The 23,945-nt window shown below is 40.6% G+C and overlaps 2 protein-coding genes across 7 annotated transcripts in view; one reads left to right on the top strand and one right to left on the bottom strand.

Annotated features, from left to right (window-relative positions):
- The window catches only part of arhgap22b (Rho GTPase activating protein 22b), a 33,802-nt gene extending 29,518 nt beyond the window's left edge, over positions 1 to 4,284 (top strand). For both annotated transcript variants that reach the window (XM_087845072.1, XM_035915097.2), the window contains 6 exons: positions 303 to 510; positions 611 to 743; positions 821 to 894; positions 983 to 1,104; positions 1,234 to 2,245; positions 4,057 to 4,284. In XM_087845072.1, the coding sequence (XP_087701198.1) occupies positions 303 to 510; positions 611 to 743; positions 821 to 894; positions 983 to 1,104; positions 1,234 to 2,245; positions 4,057 to 4,279 (1,772 nt within the window). In that variant the 3' untranslated portion in view covers positions 4,280 to 4,284. The remainder of the gene's footprint in view (positions 1 to 302; positions 511 to 610; positions 744 to 820; positions 895 to 982; positions 1,105 to 1,233; positions 2,246 to 4,056) is intronic.
- A 5,715-nt stretch (positions 4,285 to 9,999) lies between these two features.
- Positions 10,000 to 23,945, bottom strand: part of mapk8b (mitogen-activated protein kinase 8b) — a 32,751-nt gene continuing 18,805 nt past the window's right edge. For 3 of the 5 annotated variants that reach the window (XM_035915084.2, XM_087845344.1, XM_035915082.2), the window contains 6 exons: positions 23,462 to 23,533; positions 20,526 to 20,708; positions 18,479 to 18,603; positions 16,318 to 16,381; positions 14,847 to 14,924; positions 10,000 to 14,370 (listed from right to left, as the gene is read on the bottom strand). In XM_035915084.2, coding sequence (XP_035770977.1) covers positions 14,180 to 14,370; positions 14,847 to 14,924; positions 16,318 to 16,381; positions 18,479 to 18,603; positions 20,526 to 20,708; positions 23,462 to 23,533 — 713 coding nt within the window. In that variant the 3' untranslated portion in view covers positions 10,000 to 14,179. Of the gene's footprint in view, positions 14,376 to 14,846; positions 14,925 to 16,317; positions 16,382 to 18,478; positions 18,604 to 20,525; positions 20,709 to 23,461; positions 23,534 to 23,945 lie in introns of all 5 variants that reach the window. The other 2 variants (XM_035915085.2, XM_035915083.2) reach the window with 2 other exon arrangements.

Genomic DNA, 23,945 nt, shown 5'->3' with positions numbered 1-23,945 from the left:
TGTATACAATTAAGCATGTTTAGATATTTAAGTTGGCATACAATTGCATATTTATTCTGGGCATTTTTTTCCCTCTGTTCATGTTAACTGTCACTTTTTATTTATTTATTAATTATCTTTGTAATCATATGAAGGCTACAAATAACCACAAAGATGCTGTTCCAGAAACATCCTGTCATATTAAATTTTCCCACAGAATAAATGTACATATTTTCTTCACTTGCTCCACAATCCAAAAACCAACTACGTCCTCGTGCCTTCAGAAAGCCCTGACATGTTTTGTTTCTTCCATCTGTCAACAGGGATATTTGGCCAGCGTCTAGAGGACACGGTGCAGTACGAGAAGAAGTTTGGCCCCCGCCTTGCACCCCTGCTGGTTGAGCAGTGTGTGGACTTTATCAGAGAGAGGGGTCTGGATGAGGAAGGTCTCTTTCGAATGCCAGGACAGGCCAACCTGGTCAGGGAGCTGCAGGAGGCCTTCGACTGTGGGGACAAGCCCCTGTTTGACAGGTGGGTGAGAGGATGAAATGGGAAAATTCACTTTGCCAAAGACTTTTATGATCATCACTGATTTGAATTCTACTGAATCATCTTTCTTTCTGACTTGCAGTAACACAGACGTCCACACAGTGGCATCCTTGCTGAAGTTGTACCTGCGAGAGCTGCCTGAACCAGTTATCCCCTTCTCCAAATATGAAGACTTTCTAACCTGTGCGCAGCTTTTGGCCAAAGACGAGGAGGAGGTACGTGCTGTTTACCTTTGGTGTGTGGACTTTGAGTGGTACTGTGAGTAGAATAAGAATGATTTGTCTCATATCAGGGAGTCCAGGAGCTTGGAAAGCAAGTTAGCACTCTACCTCTACCGAACTACAACCTCCTCAAGTACATATGCAAGTGAGTGACTTCATCCGTTAGGTTGAGAACTTAGCTTTTGTAGCCTAATAAGTTTTTTACTCTAGTTTTTCACTATATCTCTCCTTAGATTCCTTGATGAGGTCCAGTCCCACTGTAATGAGAACAAGATGAGTGTCCAGAACCTTGCCACAGTATTTGGACCTAACATCCTTAGACCGAAGATGGAGGACCCGGTCACTATCATGGAAGGTACAGACAAAATAATGACAATCAAATAAGGTTCTGTTTTTCTGTAATTTATTTATTAAAAATGATAGTTTAGAATAAAACTAAAAAAGGTTATACCGACACTGGCTGAATGTGATTTGTATTGTCTAGGAACTTCTCTTGTCCAGCACCTGATGACAGTCCTCATCAGGGAACACAACCGTTTGTACTCAGGGAGGGAACAGGAGGGGCCAGCTCTACCCCAAACTGAGATCCCCATCCAAGGGCATCATCTCCAACACCGCAGCCTGGGAGCCTGGATCTCTGAAGAGGACCTTCAGAATTGCCCCGTCTCCAACCCAGACCAAGATGTGCACAGCAGTGCCTCATCCCTGGACGCCAAGCTGTGCGCAGCCGTCAGTCCCACTCAGACCCCTAACCCAAACCCTGGACCAAAACTTGGGTCTTCATCGGGAAAGGGTGAGACAGTAATCAGTCCGAGTAAACAAGCCAAGACCATGCCTTCCTGGAAATATTCCTTCAAAAGCTCCTCAGCGCCTCGTTCCCAGCCGCAAGCTAAGCAAACCAGCAGCAGTGGCTCCGCAGCAGATACAACCAGTCTGTCTTCTGGTGGTGGAGGAGGTGGAAGCGGTGGCAACTGGCTTATGAACGGTTTGTCCTCCTTGAGGGGACACCGGCGCACATCTTCAGGGGAACGGTCCACCCGTGACCGTGACTCCACCGGTTCCTCCCAGAGGCTGTCCACGTATGACAACGTGACCTCCTCCTCTAGCATGGGGAGCGTTCCAAGTGTATCCAGCACACCGTGGTCCACGTCCTCCTGTGAAATATCTGTCCCGGACTCAGCAAGCGAGCCCCCGGTGCACCAGAACTGTGGAGGTGTGTTGGAAGGTGGAGATAGCCACAGAGAGATTAACAAGGAAAGGGATGGAGGGATGACGACAGACGCGAGCTCCGAGCAGGACAGTTGCGAGGCCATGGAGCTGTGCAGCAGCAGCGCGGCCTGCAGTGAAAATGGAAACGTGGCCACAGCAGCCGGGGTGCCGTCCATTATCATGTCCGAAGATGGAGATGGGGAAAAACTAACACTGAGCAGCCTGGTAGAGGGACTGAAAGACGAGCTGAGAAAACAGAAGACTACATATGAGACCAGGATCCAAAAGTAAGTCTCTGATGCAGGATCTTTCAAACTTATAATAGTAGTATCGGTCTTTTATATGGTAAATAGAAAGACATTTGAATGACTTTGGATGTCAGGCTTTTTTTTCATTAGCACAGAACCAATGGAATACTTAAATTACAACCTGCTGTGAGCCCTTTAAAGGGCAATTGCAATTCTTTACAGTTGGGGGAACACGTCAGTAAGACACTGAATAAAGACTGAATAAATAAATATGAAATACATCCTGAGATGGAAAAAGTTCCCAAAACAAAAGATTGTATATTTACCATAATTCCAATTACCATTTTTTATACTAAACCCAAATGGCATGGTTAAAGCACACCTATGCTCAGTTTGTAACACACCAATTTAAGTGTGTTAACACTTAAAATGTTGTTACCTGTAACACTGAAAATGAACTGGTATTTTCAATAACCTTTCCCTTTTTGCAACTAAAGCCTGTCATGGAAATAAATGGCATGTTTTTTAAGACATACACAGAGGTGCTTTAAGCAACAAACAAAATGTTAAATCATTGGGCTGGAAGCAGCATATTTATATACCTGTGCCCATGCGTCATTATTAGTCGTGTCCAAATTATTATTATCTACAATTATCTAATCTAATCTAATAACTTTAATCTCACCCAAACCGATTTACTCACGAACAAATAAAACAATAACATTTTTAGGTTGTCTAAGTGACTTATTTATTACGTTTAACCTGAGTAGCAAAAGCCTGCGGTGATCTGAAAATGATGTGCCGGGAGTTGTGCTGTTCTCGGCGGCTCTAGTGATCCTCGAGCTCTCGACTAGCTATCGAGCTGGTGGGTAACAGACGTCTCCGAAAACATCGAAGCACTTTTGCAAATATGGGATATCTTGATAAACCGAGCAGATATTTGAAGTTTACACACCCCCACATTCTTGCCTGAAAATATGTTAAACGTTTATTTTGTGACCCAGAAAGATTAATAAGAGTAATTTTAAAACTTAGTAGCGGCCGCCATTGCCGGAAACTGGAGTTTGGCTGGGCTGTGCTATGAATTCTGGGATATGGTGGGCCACGAAGGACACACCCGACCCATCCTTCAAATTAGGTGAAAAGGAGGACGCATTTGTCGGCTGCATTCGGAGGAGTCTACGAATTTGGACAGCCTTCAGCACGTCGCTGTGACGTAATCGGTTTACAAATGCGTCCTCAGGAGGATGCAGCCCATGAATTTGGACACGACATTGTTTGGTCTATAATTTTAGCCTGTTGTTAGGTGGTTGCATGGCAACACGATGACGTCATAATATATTATATATAATTAAAGCTGGATATAAAGGAAATTTTACCGTTGCAAAATTAAAGTTATACAATGCTCTTATAAGGCATTAGAGGTGCATAAATGCTGCAAATGGGTCATTATAGCCCTTGGTAGGTGTTGACTAGGCAACGTGATGATGTTATTATCTGCTATAGATAAGAACCTTCAGGGGTCTAAGCTATACCTGTGTGCCAGTTTTGGTAGCTCAGCTCCAGATAGTGTTGGAAATGTTTGAAGAAAACTGATAGAGATTATGTGTATTATGTAAGTAAGACATATATATATATGTAGAGAGATAGCTAACAGTGGTTCTTGCAGGGCAGATTTGTTTTATTTCCTCCAATGCCAAGAATATCACATTAGTATTAATCTGGGCACACGGGTCAGACAAAAAGTTGGGAAGGTAGGAAGTGTTTATGTGCTTTACTGGGTGGTTCAGCCAAACAGAAAAAAGGCAAATGTCCGTGACCTTTTCTGTGTGTATTGTGCTTCCACACAGATTGGAAGAGTCTAGTGCTGCTCTGTGTGCCCAGATGGAGCGTTTGGAACAGGAGATGGAGCAGGAGAGGAAGAAGCAGCGCATGCTGGAGATAAAACTCAGAAACTCTGAGCGGGCACGGGAGGATGCGGAGAATCGCAACCGCCTCTTGGAAAAGGAAATGGAGGATTTTTTTGCCACGCTGGGCGATCTGGCCCTTGGTGCAAGGACTAGTGACCTTTGATACACGGCCTCTCATCTGTCTCGGGGTGGGGGGGTGGGGGTGGGGGCATTTTGTGGTATGGGTCCTAACTCAAAATAAGACTGAAAATAGAAAATAAAGAAAACCTACTTGTGCACATTCAGGAAACGTTAAAAAGATGCGTAGAGACCAGATAGAAAATTCTGAAGGAAATAAACTTTGACTTTTTTCTTTCTGAGGATCATCTCTACTAAACAGCAAGTGGTCTTGATTTTGTTACGCACGCATGCTAAAAAGATGGCCCTCCTGTGATTACTGCAGAGGTTTGTCTTACAAATGGAGTTCAGGTGCCTGGATATGAAGGGTGGAACATAATGTAACATTTTATGAAGTGGATAGCACTGACTTCTTTAACCACTACTTTAAAAAGACAATAACTGAATGGATTTTGTGTTAAAAGTGTGCAACAGCGGACTGCTGTCTATCTGTATGGGATGTTAAAGCAATAGCTTCACATTTTGGGAAATACACTTATTTGCTGTCTTGCAGAGTTAGATGAGAAGTGTGAAACCAACCTCATGCCTGTATGTCAAAGAAGGCGCTAAAGCTAATAGCCATTGAGCCTAGCTTAGGGGCACAAACACGAGGCTCTAGAACCATTGGTAAAGAGCCATTTTTTTAAGAAGTTTTTTTTTTTAAGCTATTAGGCTATTGATTATAAAATGCAAAAGCCTACTGGGCTTATGAACACAGTTTCATAGTGATTGTTTCAAAGTAGGCGTAAACATGTTAATAGGTAGCTAAGACATAAATAGCTAATACCTTAGAGATATTTTCTTACACTTCACAGTTATTCTGCTTTGTTGATGATTTTAAAAAAGGGAAAGTAATTAGTTTTCGTTAGATCAAAATATCATTTTAGTAATAAAAATTTAAAACCAACAAAGAATCATTAGTAGACAAAAGCTGTTATGCATAGTATGGTAAAAGACTTTAATTTACACCTGTTAGTAATAAGTCATTATACACCTAACAGACGGTGTTTCCTTCATCATACACCTCAAAAAGCATTTTGGCCCCATACATAGATTTTTTTGATCAGAAATTGCTAGAAATGGCTCGTTTGATAAAGGTAGCTCACCGATTAGCCTAGCGTAACACAAGTTAAAATGAGTGGCCTAGTACTGCTTACATATAAAAACTTCACTGACACTTGCAAAGCTAATTGATTAGCATATATAATTTCATTTTCTGGGCACTTAAAAACTAAAACATTAAGAAAATATTAGGTTGTGGTTTTCATGCTAACCCGAGGTAGCTATGTCTAGCTTTAGTATGCATAATGGTATTGGACTTTTTAGCTAAAACTTGGCAAGAAAGCAAATACACTTCCCAAAATGTCAAACAGTGTCTTATACTGCAGGGTCAGTTTAGGCTGTAGAGGAAGCTAGCAAATGCTTTTCTGTTTCAGAATTTGAAAATGTTAGTTTCTAAAAAAGAACTGTAACTTTTACAAATTGACCCTTTTTAAATATCATTTTAATCTTTTAAACACCAGACACTGAAATGATACTAGGTTAGTGCAGGCCAAAATCCTATTCATGTACTGTATATCTTCAAACTGGGCAAATGAAAGTTTTTGAGTAGCTTATAACTTCTAATTACGAGTATTTTGTACTATTTGGGTAAACTGACTCCTTAACTACAGTGGTAGCTTTAGCAGGTTCAATTTGTATATTGCAACACAAAGGCAGGTTTAAGAAAACTACTCTTTCCAAACAGTTTCTTTTCAGAGGGGGAAAAAAAAGCAAACGCATTAACAGATGGGACTTCTGCCATAGCTCTTCTTTATCCTCAGGCTCTTCCAGTGCCTCTCGTCACCATCGACATGGTTCCCGAACTCATTTGATGGCGAAGCCTCAATCTCTGGTTCGCTCTGATCCTCACTGATGTCAACATACCTTTAATGTACAGATAATATAACAGGTTCTTTTCAGCTTAGCACACGGGATATGTGCCTCAGTACATGAAGGCCATTTACAGTACACAGTAAAATACCAAAGCTAGACCGCCTCAGTTCGCTCACGAGAGATCAGAATGGCCTGCCTGGAAGCCATGTTGATTTTGGCACAGGAAGCTGAACACTGCCCTCAAAGAAACAATGGAGTTTCCTGGTTGTGCCTTCAGGGAAGCATTTTGAACTAGGAAAAATGAAGTGTTGCTTGCTAGTCCACAGATGTGGTGCATATACTTCTCCATAATAGCTTTTTTAAAAGACATATGGAACAAACTGCTGATGCTGATGAGTCCCTCGAAGGTGCCAATTCTTGTGAAAGTGAATTGTGAATTGAATGGAAGTTTTGCATTAAGAATGTATCTTTATAGTGAATGTAACGTGTCGTTGATCAAACCAGCCCGATAGAAAATTGTAAACAATAGAGAAAGTATCAAACTCACTGTAACACTCAAATGTCTTCTCCCAAGATGAGTGAGTACTACTGAGTTTTGTGAGAACGTTATCTTCAGCATCTTACCGTTAATCAGAACATCGAGAGGTGTAACTAGTAACAGTCAATCCCCGAAGGGCCCCTTAGGCAGTACAATTATATGTGAAAGCGTGCTTTTGGTTGGGCAATGTGACCATTTTTTAAAGAGCTAAAATACAGTGTTGTTATATTGACTTCATTTGCACATGTACACGCTGGTCTAACTCTTTGATTCCAACAGCCTTTTACTTTTCTCCTATGTATGTCTCATGACGAAGGTTAAATGTTTGTTATTGCTCTGCTGATCATCTATGGTGCTTATTTATTATGGATTTTCACTATTGTAACAAATGGCCGTGTATGGAAATAAAGGTGACAAGGATCACACACATGACGGTGATGAACCCGACCTTTTGGAGTTTCTGATCTGTTAGCGTTACAGGTGATAACTTAGCACTCCACCTTCTGTTCAAATATGGCCACTTTTGGCCCCAGAATCAAAATGGGTGTGGTCAAATCCTGACACTGGCCTCCAATTTTATATACAGTCTAAAGCAGCAGTCCCCAACCTTTTTTGCGCCACGGGCCGGTTTATGTTTGACAATATTTTCATGGACTGGCCGTTAAGGTGTCGCGGATAAATACAACAAAATAAAACCAGTACTGGTACGAAAAAAAAGAGGATTTAATCATAACACACGGGAAAAGACCCATGGAAACCGAGTTAATGATAAAAATGATTTAAAAAAATAGCGATAAACCATAAATTTCACACCCGAGCTTCAACTCTCGCGGCCCGGGGATTGGGGACTGCTGGTCTAAAGTTTTAGCCCAAATAGCTGCTGGCTAATAATCAATCCAATACTGGCACACCTCACAATCCTGTAATACTTAAACTTTGAATGATAGAATAAGCACAACGCAGTGAGCATATTTTGATCTCAGAGATAATAAAGAAGTGAACCTAGCTTCAAAGTGATGCTAACTGCCATTCCGTCAGATTGGCAACATAAAACAACTGCACTGTTACAAAAAGTAGAGTTTTCACTTTTTACCAAGTAAGTTTTTTAGTGGATTTATGATGGCTGATGATCCCATTCAGAGTAAAACGTTTTAAAATTCAGCTACTTTGGAATAGATAAGATGCAAGGGTACCTAGACCTGGGGTATAGAATACGCTTGGGGAGTGTGATTGTGTGTACAGTGTTTATTTATGTCTGTCTCCACGTTGGGTGAGTGCTGAGTACTTGCATGAGGGTTGGAATGGATCTTCGTTTCTGTGTGTGCCTGTTTGTCTGTGTCTATATGTCAGATCGGGTATCAGACGCCACCTCTCTAGGGGCATCTCAGCCCTCCAAGGTATGGAGGCCTATCTCGCCCCACCACTCCCCCTGCCAGTGGCAGACGCCCTCAGACATCGGAGCATTGGTGGTTCTTGGTGTCCGGGGATGGGCGTCCAGGTACGCACCGGCTCACTCCTGGTGGCTGCTTGTCGGGGCCTGGAGCCTGGGGCTCAGTTGGGCCCCTTTTGGGGGTGGAGTGCCCTCGGCCTCTCGGCCTGGGGCTCGGTCACTCAGGCACAGCTGGCTGCCGGTGGAGCTCACGGGCACGTCACTGCAACCCCCCCTGGCTTCTGCTCCGCGGCTGCTGAGTGACCCTTCATCTGGGGCTCTCCTCAGCTCTTTCTGGGATAGTGGTGCAGCTGCCCCTCTGTTGGTCTTCCTTGGTCTCTTGTGCTCTGAGGGCCTCTGGAGCCTGGATCTCCTCCATACCTGCTTCATGCCCTGGTGGACGGGGCTGTGGCTCCCCACACCCTCTAGCAGATCATTACATGAAGGAACCTTTTGAATACAAGCGCGCTCATGCTCACAGGTGTACACATGGGTGCTCACACACACAAACTACACCGTTTTTGGCTCCTACCTCAAAGCACACTGTGCGCTGTTGGTCTTACATGCTGCACAATAATATTCAATATTTAGTATTTACTGTTAGATTATTGCAATGATGTTGTTTATTATATTGCTCTCTTTTCTTGCTTGTTTTCTCTTTTTTCTTTCTCAACAGGTGATCGAGGTGATTGAAATATGTATTTTTTGTCTGTTTGTTTTGTTTGTTTTTTGCCCTTTATCACCGTTCCTCTTCCCCGCTGTTTTTCTTTCCCTACCTCTTTCTTTCTCCCTTTTCTTTCCCCCAGTCATGTCTGTCCCGTGTGTAGCAAGTGGAAATAAAATAAAATAAACAATAAAAACAAAGGTCAATCAAATGGACCAATACGGCAAGGCCGGGATGTTCCATTTAGTAAAGTAAATCCGTTGGGCATCTTTCTTTGCCTTTAGACAATAATTCTGATGGCAAAAGAACCAAACGGGACAGGCGAGAAAAAAAAAGGAATAGATAAGATGCCAGGATGTAGACGTGCATGGTGTTTTTAGGTTCTCATTCAGACCCAGCTCTTTGACGATGCCTAGCTTCTTATTCAAATACGGTCACTTTGGTTCACAATAAACAGAAAACAAAACAAGATGGCAACTGCAAAAAATACTAGTCACTGATAGTTTACTTTTTTTCTTCCGTTTCCACAACTGACTGTTCACATCCTTGTTTCAGGTCATTTGGTCTATGGCAGTTCCTTCCCAATGACATCACTCAGGCCATTAAAAAAAAAAAATCAAACAAGCCATGAGTGGTCATCACTTGTTACTCTTAACTATACCTGCAAAATATCACAAATAACCAAAAACACACACACATCAATACTTGTCCTTAGCTGATGAATATATCATAACTGACCCAAACTGATTGTCTCAACAGAAGCTACATTTTGATTGAAAGGGTTTCATGAATGTTTGACATGTGTGGTGATGTTTAAGGACAACTGCATGAATATTTTTTTATTATTATTGTCATTACTGTTATTCTGCTGCTTCACAGGTTGCTGGTCCTAAAAGGTACTTTATGTAATTACCCGCTGCAAATCTTAAATAAACCTTGCACCACCAGGGGGCAGTATTTTTACCAGGAGGTAAGTTGAAATGTTTGATTTTTTTTTTTTTTTTAGCCCAACACCACTTTCTGTATCACCCTTTTCCAGGCAAAATGTGTCTTTAATGACTTTCACAGTTAAATAAAGATTATACCGAATATGCATATTCTGTTGATAGTATTAGTTACTTCTGGGAGGATTTAAATGCAGGGATTTACCGCGAGTACCCTTAAGAACTGCATTTGTCTTTATTCACAGACACAGACATACAATGAATGAATCAAAGTGTATTTTTTTTATTTGCAGTATATTTTATTTTTTTCATTTTTTTTCCGTTTTTGAGTTTTTAAGAGGTGGCATCATCAGATCCCAATGCATGTATTCTAGTAGTGCACTTCTTTGTGGGTTGCGGTTTTTTGGGTGTCGCAGATCCAGGAAATCTTAAAACTACTTGCATGGCTGGATTCACTAGCAAACATTACAAACCAGCACCATACATATAATGAATTCTCGTAGGTATTGACTCATTTTTTGTGTGAGTTTCTTAACAATATTATTCTAAGCATGTCCCCAAATCAAAAATCTGTCACCCATGTGTGAGTCAAAGAACTTTCGGTCTCTGCATCAAACTCCAGGTGAAAGACTTTGTTTGTTTCTTTGTTTTTTGACGGGTAAGACCAAATACGTAACATTTTGACTATAAACAAGTCACAGAAATAAAAACTGATCTTATTCATTAAAAAAAACAAAACAAAAAAAACAAAATCAAAACATGGATTGACAGTACCAAACATTTTCTTTACCTTCAGGAGACAGCTAACAAAGGCTAGGCCCATCACATACTACTCGCACAGTTTGCTGAAGGTATTGCACATTTAGTTCAAAAACAAAAAGAAAACAACAACAAAAAAAAATATACATATAACAATTCTCTTACTTCTAGGTGAAGTATACATAATGTACAAAACTAGAAGTCTGTTGAAACCGACAAATAGTACACTTTCAAATAAATAAATAATGGAATCTGTTATTCACATGTCTTCGATAGCTAATTCTGCAGGCGACTATATGCAAGAACAGGCAGAAATTCAGCGTGAGGTAGTTCATCAAAGCTGACTTGAATCAGAATGAAAGTGGTTGAGAGATGTAATAATGACAAAAACAACAACAACCTCAGAAGAAGAAAATACTCCAATTATTTGTTCCTACCGATGGGCTAAGAAAATTAAGAGCACTTTACAGAACATCATCTTTCTTTTCAGCTAATATGACAATTTGATGCATACCACTGCTTCTCTGCACTAACTGTGTCATTTTAAAAAAGCTATTTTTAGTTTACAACATTTAGTTAGAAGCTAATTGACTGCAGGTTGATTTTTTGTGCTGTATGGGTGAAGCTCCACAGCTGCTAACGCTGTACTTAATAGCCACGAGTCGGCTATTAAAAATAAAGCTCGGAGAAACAGCACTCTGCTCTGACCTCAGTAAACACTTTCCTGTTTTTATGTAGACGTCATCACAGAGACTGCGTCCATCTTTTATACTTTAATACATTGTAGCTCAGTGTAAACGCTAACATTTGCCTCTTAACACACCAGATATTAAGCTAACACCAGGCTGCCATTTTGGATGCTAACTGTCCTGTAGCTCACTGATAGGGCCAGCTTTTGCTTTGAAATGTAAAATATTAACAACTGTGCAGCTAAGTGATAGCCATGTTTGTCTGCTGATATATGAAATACTATTGGCTGTGTAGCTAAATGACACCAGCGAAGCTAGTAACATGACATGTGTGTTTAAAAAAAAAACAAACCCAAACATACAAACAGTTGTTTCGCTAATAAATTACATGCTAGCTCAGGAAAGAAAACATGCCACCCTTTGGGAAAATCCGTTTTGAATCATGTGTGACTGTTGATCTGATAAGTTTGGATCTGATAAGCTTTTGGATAACTAGCTGGCTTATGTAATATGTCCAGCTTAGGACTCTATTAGCGAGCATTAACCATCACAGACTGGTGCAATATTAGGCGTTTACATTAATCTTACTACAGATAATTTTTCAGCTATTTAGACATATTTTATGGTTCAACCTGATTGAGTAAAAACCACTAGATGTAAAGTTACTAGTTGTTATAGATCAATAACATATGAATAGGGTGTGAATTCAGAACCTGACACCGACAAGGCCCTCAGTGGTGTTAATATTTGAGAAATCATGCCGTTAATAAATGGTTAAATATCTGGCAGAGAAGTTGCCTGAGTGGAGCTACAGTGTATGCTACAGTCTAAAGATAACGTCACCCCTGAAAACAACAGGATGCAGACGGTGTTGTCTTACACAATTTGACAATCCTAGCACTGTAGCATGTACTCCTCTGCTGTCAGCATCCACGAACCACGTGAGAGCGCATCACATAAATAAATATTATGCAAACATTTGGTGGCAGGCAGATTTGCTGCAGGAAATAAGCTAATATGGCTAGCTGATTCAATATGGCAAGGACATTTTTTTCAGTTAATACAAGTGTTATGTGCACTGTGGATGTGGCTGCATGGCTCTGCCTTTTTTCTACTATAGTGTCAATCTGTCTTTCTAATATTAAACTTTATCCAAAGCTTTTTAAAATACTAGCATGAATTCAGTCGCAGAGTTCGCTCATATAGTTTGATCCAGCACTTAATTTTTCTGTCCATCAGTCAACAAATTAAATGAACTACTTAAAGAAAATTACATGTATAAAAATTGTCATTATTCTATATGTTGGTTGCTGTCACTGCAAAGAAACACTTCTTTTTACTTTGATGAAAGACCTTGATAAAACTGCCTCTTCTTCTGAAATGACTCCAACAAATGCATAAGCACCTCGATGCATACGTCACCACCATCCTCTCCTGCAAGACACCGCAGTCTCTTGCTCAACAGTCCAAAACCAAAACAAGTAGAAAAATATACAACACACTCGTGAGAACTACGACCTCCCCTCGCACGTCACCGCTCTGACATGGAAACTACTGTTGTTATCCAGAAGCTGACGGATAAAATGCTCCCTCCTACACGCACTCAGGAATGAATGACAAACAACAGGCACTTTTCCTTTCAACACAAAAATCATATACACTTAAAACAGGACGCTATTATTGCATACAGTAAGAAAAAATTTGTTTCTTTTGACTCTGGTTTTTGTGCTGCTAGGTTATATAGAGATAGTTCGTTTGATCCATAGTTACAGGCAAGTCTAGTTCGCAAAGTGTTTGCTGATTATTACGAAAAAAAATAGAAAATTAAAAACAAAAACACATTACTAATAACGGGATCTGAGAGTAAGGAGGCACACACCTTTTACACCTAACCGCTGTCGCTCCGAGATGCCAAATATCAACACGTTCGCATGCGTTCTCGAATATCACGTCGCCCTACTTGACCGAAACACATTCCACTTACGCCATCGCCGACTTCACAACCTCAAACTACTCTACGTCTTACAAAAACCTCCCGAAGCACGATGAAGAACATTCTGAAGTCCTGAATTGATACTGAAACTATTCCGCCTATCTACGTCCAACGTGTTGCACAGCCATCTGCAGATAAGAGGTACTTTAAAAGCACTTAAAAATAATACAGAAGACAGTCATCGAGAGGATATCCTGCAGGACCTAACTGTGCCATAACCAATCCTGTAGTAAGAGGTTACAAAAAAAAAAAAAAATCAATCACATGGTGAGAAAATGTCAGCATTTTTAAATGATGGGAAAAATACGTTGATTATAAAGCTTTTGTTAAAGTTAAAATTTACAATGAAGAATGTAGTACTGACTCAAAAGAGTTCAAATAAAAAGATATACATATGATCTAATATCCACATTATGGGAGAGAGAATAGAAACGGGGGGAGTGCTAAGACGAAGTTTGTCAATTAAATTAGGTTTTCAATGGCTCACTGCAAACTTGTATCGAAGAGTAAAACTACATCTACAATAAAATCTGTACAAACTCAATCTACATGTATATGGCAAATTGTAAAAGCAGTAGCTTAACAAGTGGAAAAAAAAAATCACATTGAAACATTTTACAGATATTTCTTTAAATTTTCACTGTTGGCTCATACAAACCGGAATATAGTGAAATGATAAAAATTCTCTGATCATCTCAGGTTTCTGAAAAAATTAAGAAATTCCACAATAAATTACAGCTAGGACTCAACTGAAAAGAAATCCTAATGTTGTTTTTTTTTAAAAAAAAAAAAAAAAAAAGAAAAGAAAAGAAAAAGACTACAGCTTTCATTAAAAAAGAAAAAGATCTGTCCTTTCAGAAATGTTTCAAACAGCTAGCTAGTTAAAGCTACACTACTGAAGACGAGCACGGAGGGGAGGCAAACACAGCGGGTGGGTCTAGGGGCCGGTGTCGGGCTGGTGGTCTTGGATGTGACCAGGTGGTGTGGCCCAGCCCAGAACCAGGTGTAGGCGATAGTCATCTGCAGCAGCCCATTGGGCCGGAGGCTGTAGCAGCGGCGGCGGCAGGGCCCGCCGTCTCCAGGCTGCTGTCGGTGTCGGTCAGGGTCGGGTCGGTGGACATTGAGGAGACATCATTGGCGGAGGTGGAGGAAGAAGTGGAGGGATGGTGCTGGTGGTGCTGCTGGGGGCTGCTGCTCACTGCTGCACCTGTGCTATGAGAAGCAGGGATGGGCCTGTGGTCAGTCACGGAACGGCATTGTGCTTTAGCAGCTGATCTAATAAAGACGGGATGGTGAAGGCTGGTTTTTACATTTGACAAACCAATGAGTGGATTCACATCCATGCACCACATGCCGTATAAATGCCTGAATGCATCCGGTTTATCTACACGACTTTGAAGATTCACCGAAATAATAAATAAGTTAACACAAATGTGAGCGCGGGTCACGTCAGGGCCAACACTGTTCGCATCTGCTCCCATTAGAGCGATTACGGAAATGAAATCAAAGCGCTGCAAATGTTATCTGAAGGAAAACATCTTTGTCTCAGATACATTACAATCACTTGCAATATAGTGCAGCAGCCGTGATCATGCGCAGACGTCTTGTGCAGTGCAAACATATTCACCTCTTCCATTACAAACTCATTTTAAAACCTTCTCTCACATAACAAAGTCCACCAACCTATGGACGCCGGCTGTCCCCTGATGACGCCATTCTTCGTCCTTTCTTCCCAGTCTAGCACTTCTTTATATATCAACTCTGTAACAAACACAAGGAAAGCCATTTATTCAGATCACTTTAAAAACTGAAGGAAAAAAAAAAAAGGGTGAAAGACAGTTTTAAGATGAGGTCACGCACAAATGTTTTTCTTCTTTTGGCAAAAAGCTTCAGACTAAAAAATGGTAATAAATGAATGCCCAGTTTACACGGGAACATTTCACTCTAAGGAGACAGAAATGGGACAGTGTGTCTTCAAGCCATCTGTGCGTCACATTTACACTTTCAGGTGTGAACCTCCTGTTGTTAACACTGCTCTGCTAGGACAGGGTAGCTTAAAGATATTCAAAGGAATACTAACATGGAGAAAACGCCTCTTTTACTATTAAAAAATCTAAAAAAGCTCAAGTATTTCCAAAAACCTGAACCTAAAGTGATGAGGTCACCATTTTGCTCAATCTAAACATGTGACTGGACACAAGAAAAACAGCTACTCAGTTTAGTTTTTAAGGCATTTAAAATTAATTTGAAACATAAAACATGCACATTAGTTTAAGGGAAAATTGGTTCAACTTGTTTTGCTTGTTTTTCAGTTTGTTTTGTTTCATAAAAACAGATGTGATTGTATTTAAATGTAAGAGTCGTGCTAGCTAATGCAGCACTTACACTGTGCCCACCCATTCATCCTTAAGGCTCAACACCACTAAAATCAAACGTTTGTCATTAAGGACAAATTAGCTAGAGAGAACTGAACCTCTATGCATAAGATGAGCATTTTAACATGTAGCCTGTGGGTATTTTCTCACCAGTATAAAGCAACTCTAGCATTTAGCACCTCAGCATACGCTTCATTTTGTACCCACAAGGCTTCCAAGCATCATCATCCAGGAATATGTATTTTTGTGAATGAAGCAAACAGGCTTTACATTTACCATTTTCACATTAAAGGAACAGTTATGTTAATAAAGACCCAGCAGGAAGGTGATGCAGGTTTGCACACCTTAGTATTTGTGACTAAAAACAGATGACGGGGATTGTAAAGTAACCGTGAAGAATGAACTGCACTAATTTTGAAAGGTTTTGTTCATTTTGCAGACTTAGACTAAGCAAAAACCAAATGTTAATCTGCATTTATACACCAATGAATCTTTCTCCCAAGCCGGTAAACCTCTGATGTTCTGGCCGAGGGGACCAACAGGGGAAAAAATATGCTGCTTTGGACACAGAGTTATTTTCAGCAGAAAATGAGGACTATGGGTCTGACACTGGAGCATTTATGGTTTCTGACAGACTGTGCAGAGGAAAAGATGCGATTCCCTTCCAGAACAAAGATTAAATGTCCCACAGGCTGTGAAGCACAAAGCTAGACCAACCTTATGCATCACCCTGTAAACAGCTAAGTGCTTATGACAGGAGAGGAGAGGATCCTTCCTACCTTTCCATTCCTCCACTGTGTGCTCCCGCTCATCCAGCTGCTTGTCTGTGATCACCGGTGGTGGCTGGAAAGAAAAACAGAATAATATGTCTTTTTTACCAAATGGTCACTTCATTCATATCACATCTGCACACATCATAGACTCAGGCCATAGCTTAAACCTCTCCCTTTTCTAACATTTAACAGAGCAAAGAGAAGATGCTGATGCTGCCTCTTTAAGAGACACAAACGCCGACACTAGTAGCCTCTGATTTATGAGTGTTACCAAACCAGAGGTCAAAGTTACAGAAGTCATTCACATACAGCAGGTGTATGAGGATGTCTCAGACTCAGTGAATCCTGAGTTGAAAAATACTGGCGACTACAAGCGGTATCCCTCAGCCTCCTATTAGACACACCTATGGTATTACTACATCACCTTCTTCAAGTGTTCACAATGTTTTCATAAAGCCTGTTTTCAGTCTCAGTGAAAACCGGTTTTCACTGAGACTCAAACCCATCTGATCCATCAGCCTAGGGCTGCTCGATTATGGCAAAAATGATAATCACGATTATTTTCACTGAAATTGAGATCTTGATTATTTGACGATATTTATTTAACAATAACAATGTATTGAATAATGACTTTAAAGATTGTCAAAAAATAATATAAAATAGTGTGCGAATACTGATAACAGTGCAAATGTTTGCAATATAAGAAATAAATGAAAAATGTAAACATCTATGTTTAGTGAACTTTGCAGTGTTGCTCTGTGGTGTTTACACACTATGTCTACTTGATCCACGTCTGACTCCGCGAACCCATAATGTTTCCACACCACTGAAGTTTTTTTTTACCTCTTTTTTCAACCAACGGCAGTCACTCTCCTCTCCAAATAACTTCTGCTTAGCTTTCCGAGCTTCCCTCGGGTCCTCTTAATCAGCGGTCCCCAACCTCCGGGCCTTGGACCGGTACCGGTCCGTGAGTCCTTTGGTACCGGGCCGCGAGAGTTGAGGCTCAGGTGTGAAATGTATAGTTTTCAGGGTTTTTATCGGTTTTCAGCGTTATTTTGTTATCGTTTTTATCGTTTACTCTGTTTTCCTTGGTCTTTTCACGTGTGTTATGAATAAATTTTCTTTTTTTCGGTACCGGTACTAGTTTTATTTTGTTGTATTTATCCGCGACACCTTAAAGGCCAGTCCATGAAAATATTGTCGGGCATAAACCGGTCCGTGGCGCAAAAAAGGTTGGGGACCGCTGCTCATACAGTCATTGGTTTTGACACGTGTTCGAAATGCAGAGAGGTGCGCTCAATTTGCCACACGGAGCAGCGCGAGAGTAAAGCACGAAGGAGGGGCTAATAATCGGCTCAGTCATTTTTAATGATCGTTGAAAGCCCAGATCGTAATCGTGATTAAAATTCGATTAATTGAGCAGCCCTACATCAGCCTTCTATGGCCAAAGGGTAAAAACCTGGGAGACCAGGAGGATGCACAACTCCAGAAAAACCACAAGCAAACAAACAAGCTCATGAGTTATAGTCGGCCGTCAGAACAGCTCATATGATTTGATGCAGTTGTGTATAAATCTGCACTTTTCAAGGATGCACCGTCAGCTCTGAGGAATCCACAGGAGGCAGGGGAGAGGAGGAAAAAGCAACAATTTGCCTCATTTTCCAATCTGCCAAAACACAGTCAAAAATCAATCTGCACTGGCTGAGTCACAGCGTTTCCAAGGAGAGGCTTGACATTTGTCACCATCTCAATTTTAGAGACTGAAGCACAAAGACACAGCTTTACAGTTTGTAGTCTTGAGACAGAACAGGGAGCTTAAAATGGCATTTGAAAGGTGTTAAACTTATTTTACAGGAAAATTTTCAATGTTCTACAGAGAAAAGCTACATTGCGGCATTCCTGCTAAACTTCAAAAGACCCTTAAATCTAATTTTCCCATCAGCTATTCAATATGAGGGATATATTCCAGCCTAAAACAAATTATATTACACTTAGAGCGGCTTTGATGTTGCACATTAAGGATTTTTTAAGAGGTCTGAAATGGGTAGAGCTCAGGTGTGATCGCCATAATCAATGAACATAGATGCTATTAGCAGTGATAATCACTTCCACGTGATTATCACTCAAACAGGAATGCAATAAAAATACACGAAACTCAAGTACTTACTGCCTCCACCTCAGTTGGGTCGTACCACACGTTGATATAGGGGTGCTGGAGAGCCTCATCCACTGAGATCCGCTTTGATGCATCTATTACCAGCATCTTTGATAGGAGGTCACGGGCTTGGCTCGCTGAAAGGAAATAATTGAACATAAAAAATATGCAGGAGTGTGCAGCTTGGTTGATGAGATCCATTTCCTGTTGAGATGGGATGTTGGTGCAGGAAACAATGTAGGCAGCAACCGCTTTGAAATGTAAACAAATGAGTATCCGTGAAGAAGGGAAAAAATTCATAACAAAATTTTCGTGGTACCACTAAAGGAAAAATTCTGCTTATATTCAGCTCCAAATGTATATTTTCAGACCCATTTTCTTTCCTAATACAGCGTCAAATCACAAAAGTCCCCTCAATATTCTTTATATTGTGAGGTCCCTTCAATAGTAGTGAGAAAACCCCAACAATCAGACAACCCCCTATGAGCGAGCAGGTGGTGACAGTGGGAAAGAAAAACTCCCTTTAAAAAGGAAGAAACCTCCAGCAGAACCAGGCTCAGGTAAAGGGAGGCCATCTGCCAAAATTGGTTGGGGGTTCACAGTTGAGATTAATCCCCATTTATCTTATTCTGTGACCCTAAGTTTGCCTCTATCTGAATCACACTGACCATTCCTTTTTAAGTTAAGGCCTCACTCACATAGAGACTAGTCACACAGAGGTCACTTGTAATCTATTAATTGTGAAGGGTTACAGGAGTTTGCTCGTTGTTGCCAACTTGTTTGCAAACATTCACCAAGTAGTTGCTAAGCAGCAGTGAAACTGAAGAGTGAGATGCCAATCAGAAACAGAGCACGTTCAGCTTCAGAGTAAAAGCTGTGTCATTGGTTGATTTCAGCAGTAAGACAACTTTAAATTCTCTAAAATTCTTTGCACCACACTTTTTCAAGTTTAACTACTGCTTTTTGATTGGCTAGCAAGCATCTACTAGCAATCAAAGCAATCACAAGGTGGTTTTTGGTGCAGCGTAGTCTTTGTGACCATTTTTACCCAGGGAATACATATTCTACCCTAAACTAACGGAGGTTAATAGGGGGTCATGAACCATTCCTGTATGACTGAGAGAATTAAACTTTCTTGTGACTGGCTACCCCTCCCAAGCAAAAAGTCTGAACGGTACATGGTTAGAGCTTATTTGCTCACTCAGAGGTTTGTACCTGTGATGTCTATTTTAGGGTTTTGACACTGACTCACACAGACCTTAAACTAGAAAATAAACTGCACAAAGCCAAAGGTTTTTGCCTTTTCAACAGAGAACATGTATCCACTTTTGTCTCCATTTGAGCCTGTCAAGGACATCCGCCCTGATTATCACACATTGTTTCACATTCTGTATGAAACCTGACAGAGTGAGTCATCACAGCTAATTGATGTTGTTAAAGCAGAGAACTTGAGGGGGGAACACACTGTCATCACATGTTCCTACCTCTGTGAAGTAACAAGGACTGAAAAAGAACTACTTTTTTTGCGACATCTTACAACAGCTCTGTGGCATTCACTGTGAGTGTTCTTGTCACCACCTCTCCATTTACAGAGAAAGACACGCTTGAGGTGAATTCCTCTTCACAGAAGAAACAACTCTGGTGCTGTCGGCTTCTAGAATAAGTGGTGAAGCAAAGACTGCCGCCGAGCAGTGATCTTGCTTTGGCTTTGCTGTCAGCAGATATTTGTTAGGTTGCAAACCCAAAGCACATGTGGAGGAGAAGTTCATATCTATACGTCCTTGAATGTGTACTCACTGACTACCCACGGACTCATCTGTTACACTTCCAAATGCAAACCCCCCCCCCCCCCCCCCCCCCAAAAAAAAAAAAAACCCCAAATACCTCTAAAAAGTCACAGATGATAACTTCTTGACAGTGATTTCAAGCAGTAAAACTGAAACACACTGTGGCATAACTAATGACTGCCTCATTGTTCCTACTAACAACCATCCACCAAAACTGTTTAAACACTCATTACCTTCTTATGCTTGAGTAAGAATTTACAAGACACCCCTACCTTTCAGTTTATTGTGCTCAGAGTCTGCAGGAAACAGGACATCAGGGAAGAGCTTCTCGAAGCTGTAGCCAGCATACCGTGGCCGGTTCTCCACATAGGTCCTCACGGACTGGTTGAGCTTCATCAGGAACTCCTGAGATGGTGTCCCCAGCTGCTCGATCACCTTGTTCCACTGGTCAATATCTTTTGGTTATAGTGTTAAGAAAAGTGTACGGCTGGATTGGAAAACAAGATGCTCCAGTTTGAGAGAAGTTTGAGGAATGTTTGTGACAGGGCTGCATTGATCTGGTTTGGACATGTTCCCCAAATACTGAGCTGATAAAGAAAGCTCAAACAAAACAAAACAAAACAAAAAGAACAAAAGCAAATAACTACAACCACAAATAGCTACAACACAGCTTTGAAACTAAACAATTTTCGTTTGCACATTATTCCTGTAGAAACCTGTTAGGATGGGCTGAGTGGGATACACACAATCTGAAAAAAATAATACACACACACACATATATTTCAAACATCTGCACTCTGCATAGCTAGACGTCAAGTGAAGCAATGTGAGGTTCACCTGTAAGACATCGAGATGTTGGAAATACAAGTCACACACATGTAAGGACACATAAGACATTCAGACTGCTTGTTCACATCTTTGTTCATCCTCAAACATGAATGAACAAACAGAAGGAGAAACCTAGCCTTGAGAAAACAAAAAGCTCTGGTTGTTAAGTTCCTAATGCCAAAGTACATTTGCTATGATTGATTTTTTTCTTTCTTTATCCTTTAGTCTGTTGTTTAGCAGCTTTTGTGAATGTAAATAATTTGCATAAAGACAAATCGAAGCTACCGACTGCTAGCATCCTAGTAGTAAGCTAATGAGGAAGCTAGTAGGGCTGGGCGATATGGCCTAAAATTCATATCGCGATATAATTTGAAGCACGTGCGGTAACGATATATATGACGATTTTGGCGTGCAGAAATCTGTTAAAAAATGTTTTAGTACAACTTTGGTAAGCCGCACTGCTTGATGGATTGTCAGAGCATTACGTTAAAAACGGTCTAAATCATTTCATCTGTAATTAAATCATCAGCGTTGCTGCTTTATCGGGTGTAACAATTGAGTTTAACATCCATGCATCCATGAAAACAGAATTTATTAAATTTAACGGAGTTAGAAGTTAACAGGAAGTTAGCTCGCTAGTTTACACCTAAACATTTCATATCACATTCTGACTGAGAGATTTTTGAAACTAATTAAAACGTACAGCTCTGCTACCACTTCCAACATAAATGAAGACAGAAAACTAAACAGCAGTGGCGTTTGCAGGATTACTGAAGTTGGACTACCTGGTATATAATGTTGTGCTACGTGATTGCTAGCGACATAGCTATGTGAGCATAACATTAGCACAGTGAAGCTGGAGGGTGAACGCCAACTTTTTTTTAGGTTAGGGACAAATGCAATCGCATAGCAGGATGCTATACACGGGCCAAACTTCAGCCAGGAGAACAACTGAGATCATTCATCCACAATACGAGGTTAGCTACTAATATACTGCAACAACATGGGAATAGAACAACTGCGAGAGAATTCAACATTAATGAATCAATGTTACGGAAGTGGAGGAAGCGCAGTTTTTGGCTTTCCCCATATTTCAACAGTGCTTCATCTCTTTGCTACGACTGTCGCCCGGCATAATTTGCAGATGATAATGGTTTTAGCCGCTGCGATGCTTTCGACCAAAACAGGCGCAGCTTGATGACATCATCAACATGCGCTATCGCAATAGAGATTTTGACTATATTGCTCTTTCATTGGCCAAATTTATATTGTTTCTATCGTATATCGTTTATATCGCCCACCCCTAGAAGCTAGCCTTTAGGCCATGTTTTCAACCAAACACCCTACACTGCTAAAAAGATCTGATAAAAACAAATCAATTGACAATATCATCCTTGACACAAAGCTACAGAGTGGCCTTTTATCACATAAAAGGTGGAGCTGGCTTTTGGATCTTAAACTAAAACTAATTGGGGAGGGCTTAAAACCAGCATTCTCTCTAGTGTCCAACAGGGACTGGCGTTTGCGCAACTGGCGTTTGCAAAAAGCCTTGTTTGAAAGTTTGTAGTAAGGGGCCTTGGTCCCAACCTCGGTAAATACTTTCCTGATCTTATGGGCTCAGTCACTTATTCTGAATAAAACTTTAAGTCCATTATGTGAATTTTTGTTACTTTAAGTGTCAGAAAGCAAGATTGTTTAGGATATTCTAGCAAATGCGGACTGATAGTCAGTGAATGTGCAGTTTTACAGTCTGATACATAATACACCTAGATGATGAAATTCTAATGTCATATTGAAGTTTCAGACTAGGAACTAGTCGGTGATATCATGATCAGCCCATTAAAAAAACCCCCATAACTACTAAACAAAGGAGCTCTTTAACAATATGTTGTTATATAGGGACCTTTTTGAATCAGGGCATAAAATGCCTGTATTCTTTCCCTCCACTGCTTCACAATTTCTCTAGTGGGATCAAATAGGGTTGTAGTGCATGTTTACTTTCTTGTTATAACCATTTATATTGAACAGGGTCTGATACAGCATAATAGAAGTGCTAACCTTGGTGTAATAAGACTTACTGGGTCACCTAAATAGATTGGAGCCATTATTCTTGTCACCACATAATTAAACTTGTACTTTGCCTGCTGTAAGGAGCCAGCATTTGCCATTAAAGATGGCTACAATTCTTCCAGCTCTGCCACTGCGAGTGATGAATGTCGACCCTGAGCGCAATGTCGTCATCGCTCATTAAACAGCAGGTTTGGCAGGTTTTTTTCCCCCCTTTTGTGTGCAAAGATATGAACAAGATGTCAGACAGAGGATGGGACAACGGTTGTTTGAGGAGGACGGGGGTTTGGATGGAGGTTCAACTTAAGGATACGATCAGTGCCTGGAAACAACACACTACCCCGGACCATTTCAGCCATGATACAGCCAACAGACCAGACATCAACTGAAAAATGAAATGACAACCACCGAATTAGCATGCAGGACTGAAAACCAAATGGAAAACAAAAATGAAAATAAGAACAAGACGAGAGGGGAAATTATAATCCATAAACACGATGATGTTCATGCAAGGTGACACATGACGCAAAATGACCTGCATGCATCTGAGAGCACTCTCACACCTGGATCAGTGTTTAACAGGTGTTTGCCTCCATCATAGCTGCAAACATGTATGTTTACTTCTCCTTCAGACCATGACTTTTAAGATTTATGAGAACTTTGTTTTTTTGCAAAAATGCAATTTAATGTTCTCTGTATCCTCGCTGCAACTTAAGCTGGAAACTGTCAACTAATGATGCCAAGAAATCATTTTTTTGTGTTAAATTTTAGACTAAGAGTTTTTCTTTCACATTACA

The sequence above is a fragment of the Neolamprologus brichardi genome, chromosome 8 (genome assembly GCF_056152115.1).
Source record: "Neolamprologus brichardi isolate AB-2024 chromosome 8, ASM5615211v1, whole genome shotgun sequence".
NCBI lineage: Eukaryota > Metazoa > Chordata > Actinopteri > Cichliformes > Cichlidae > Neolamprologus > Neolamprologus brichardi.
The sequence above is the reverse complement of the archived record's forward strand: the minus strand, read 5'-3'. Positions and strand labels throughout refer to the sequence as shown.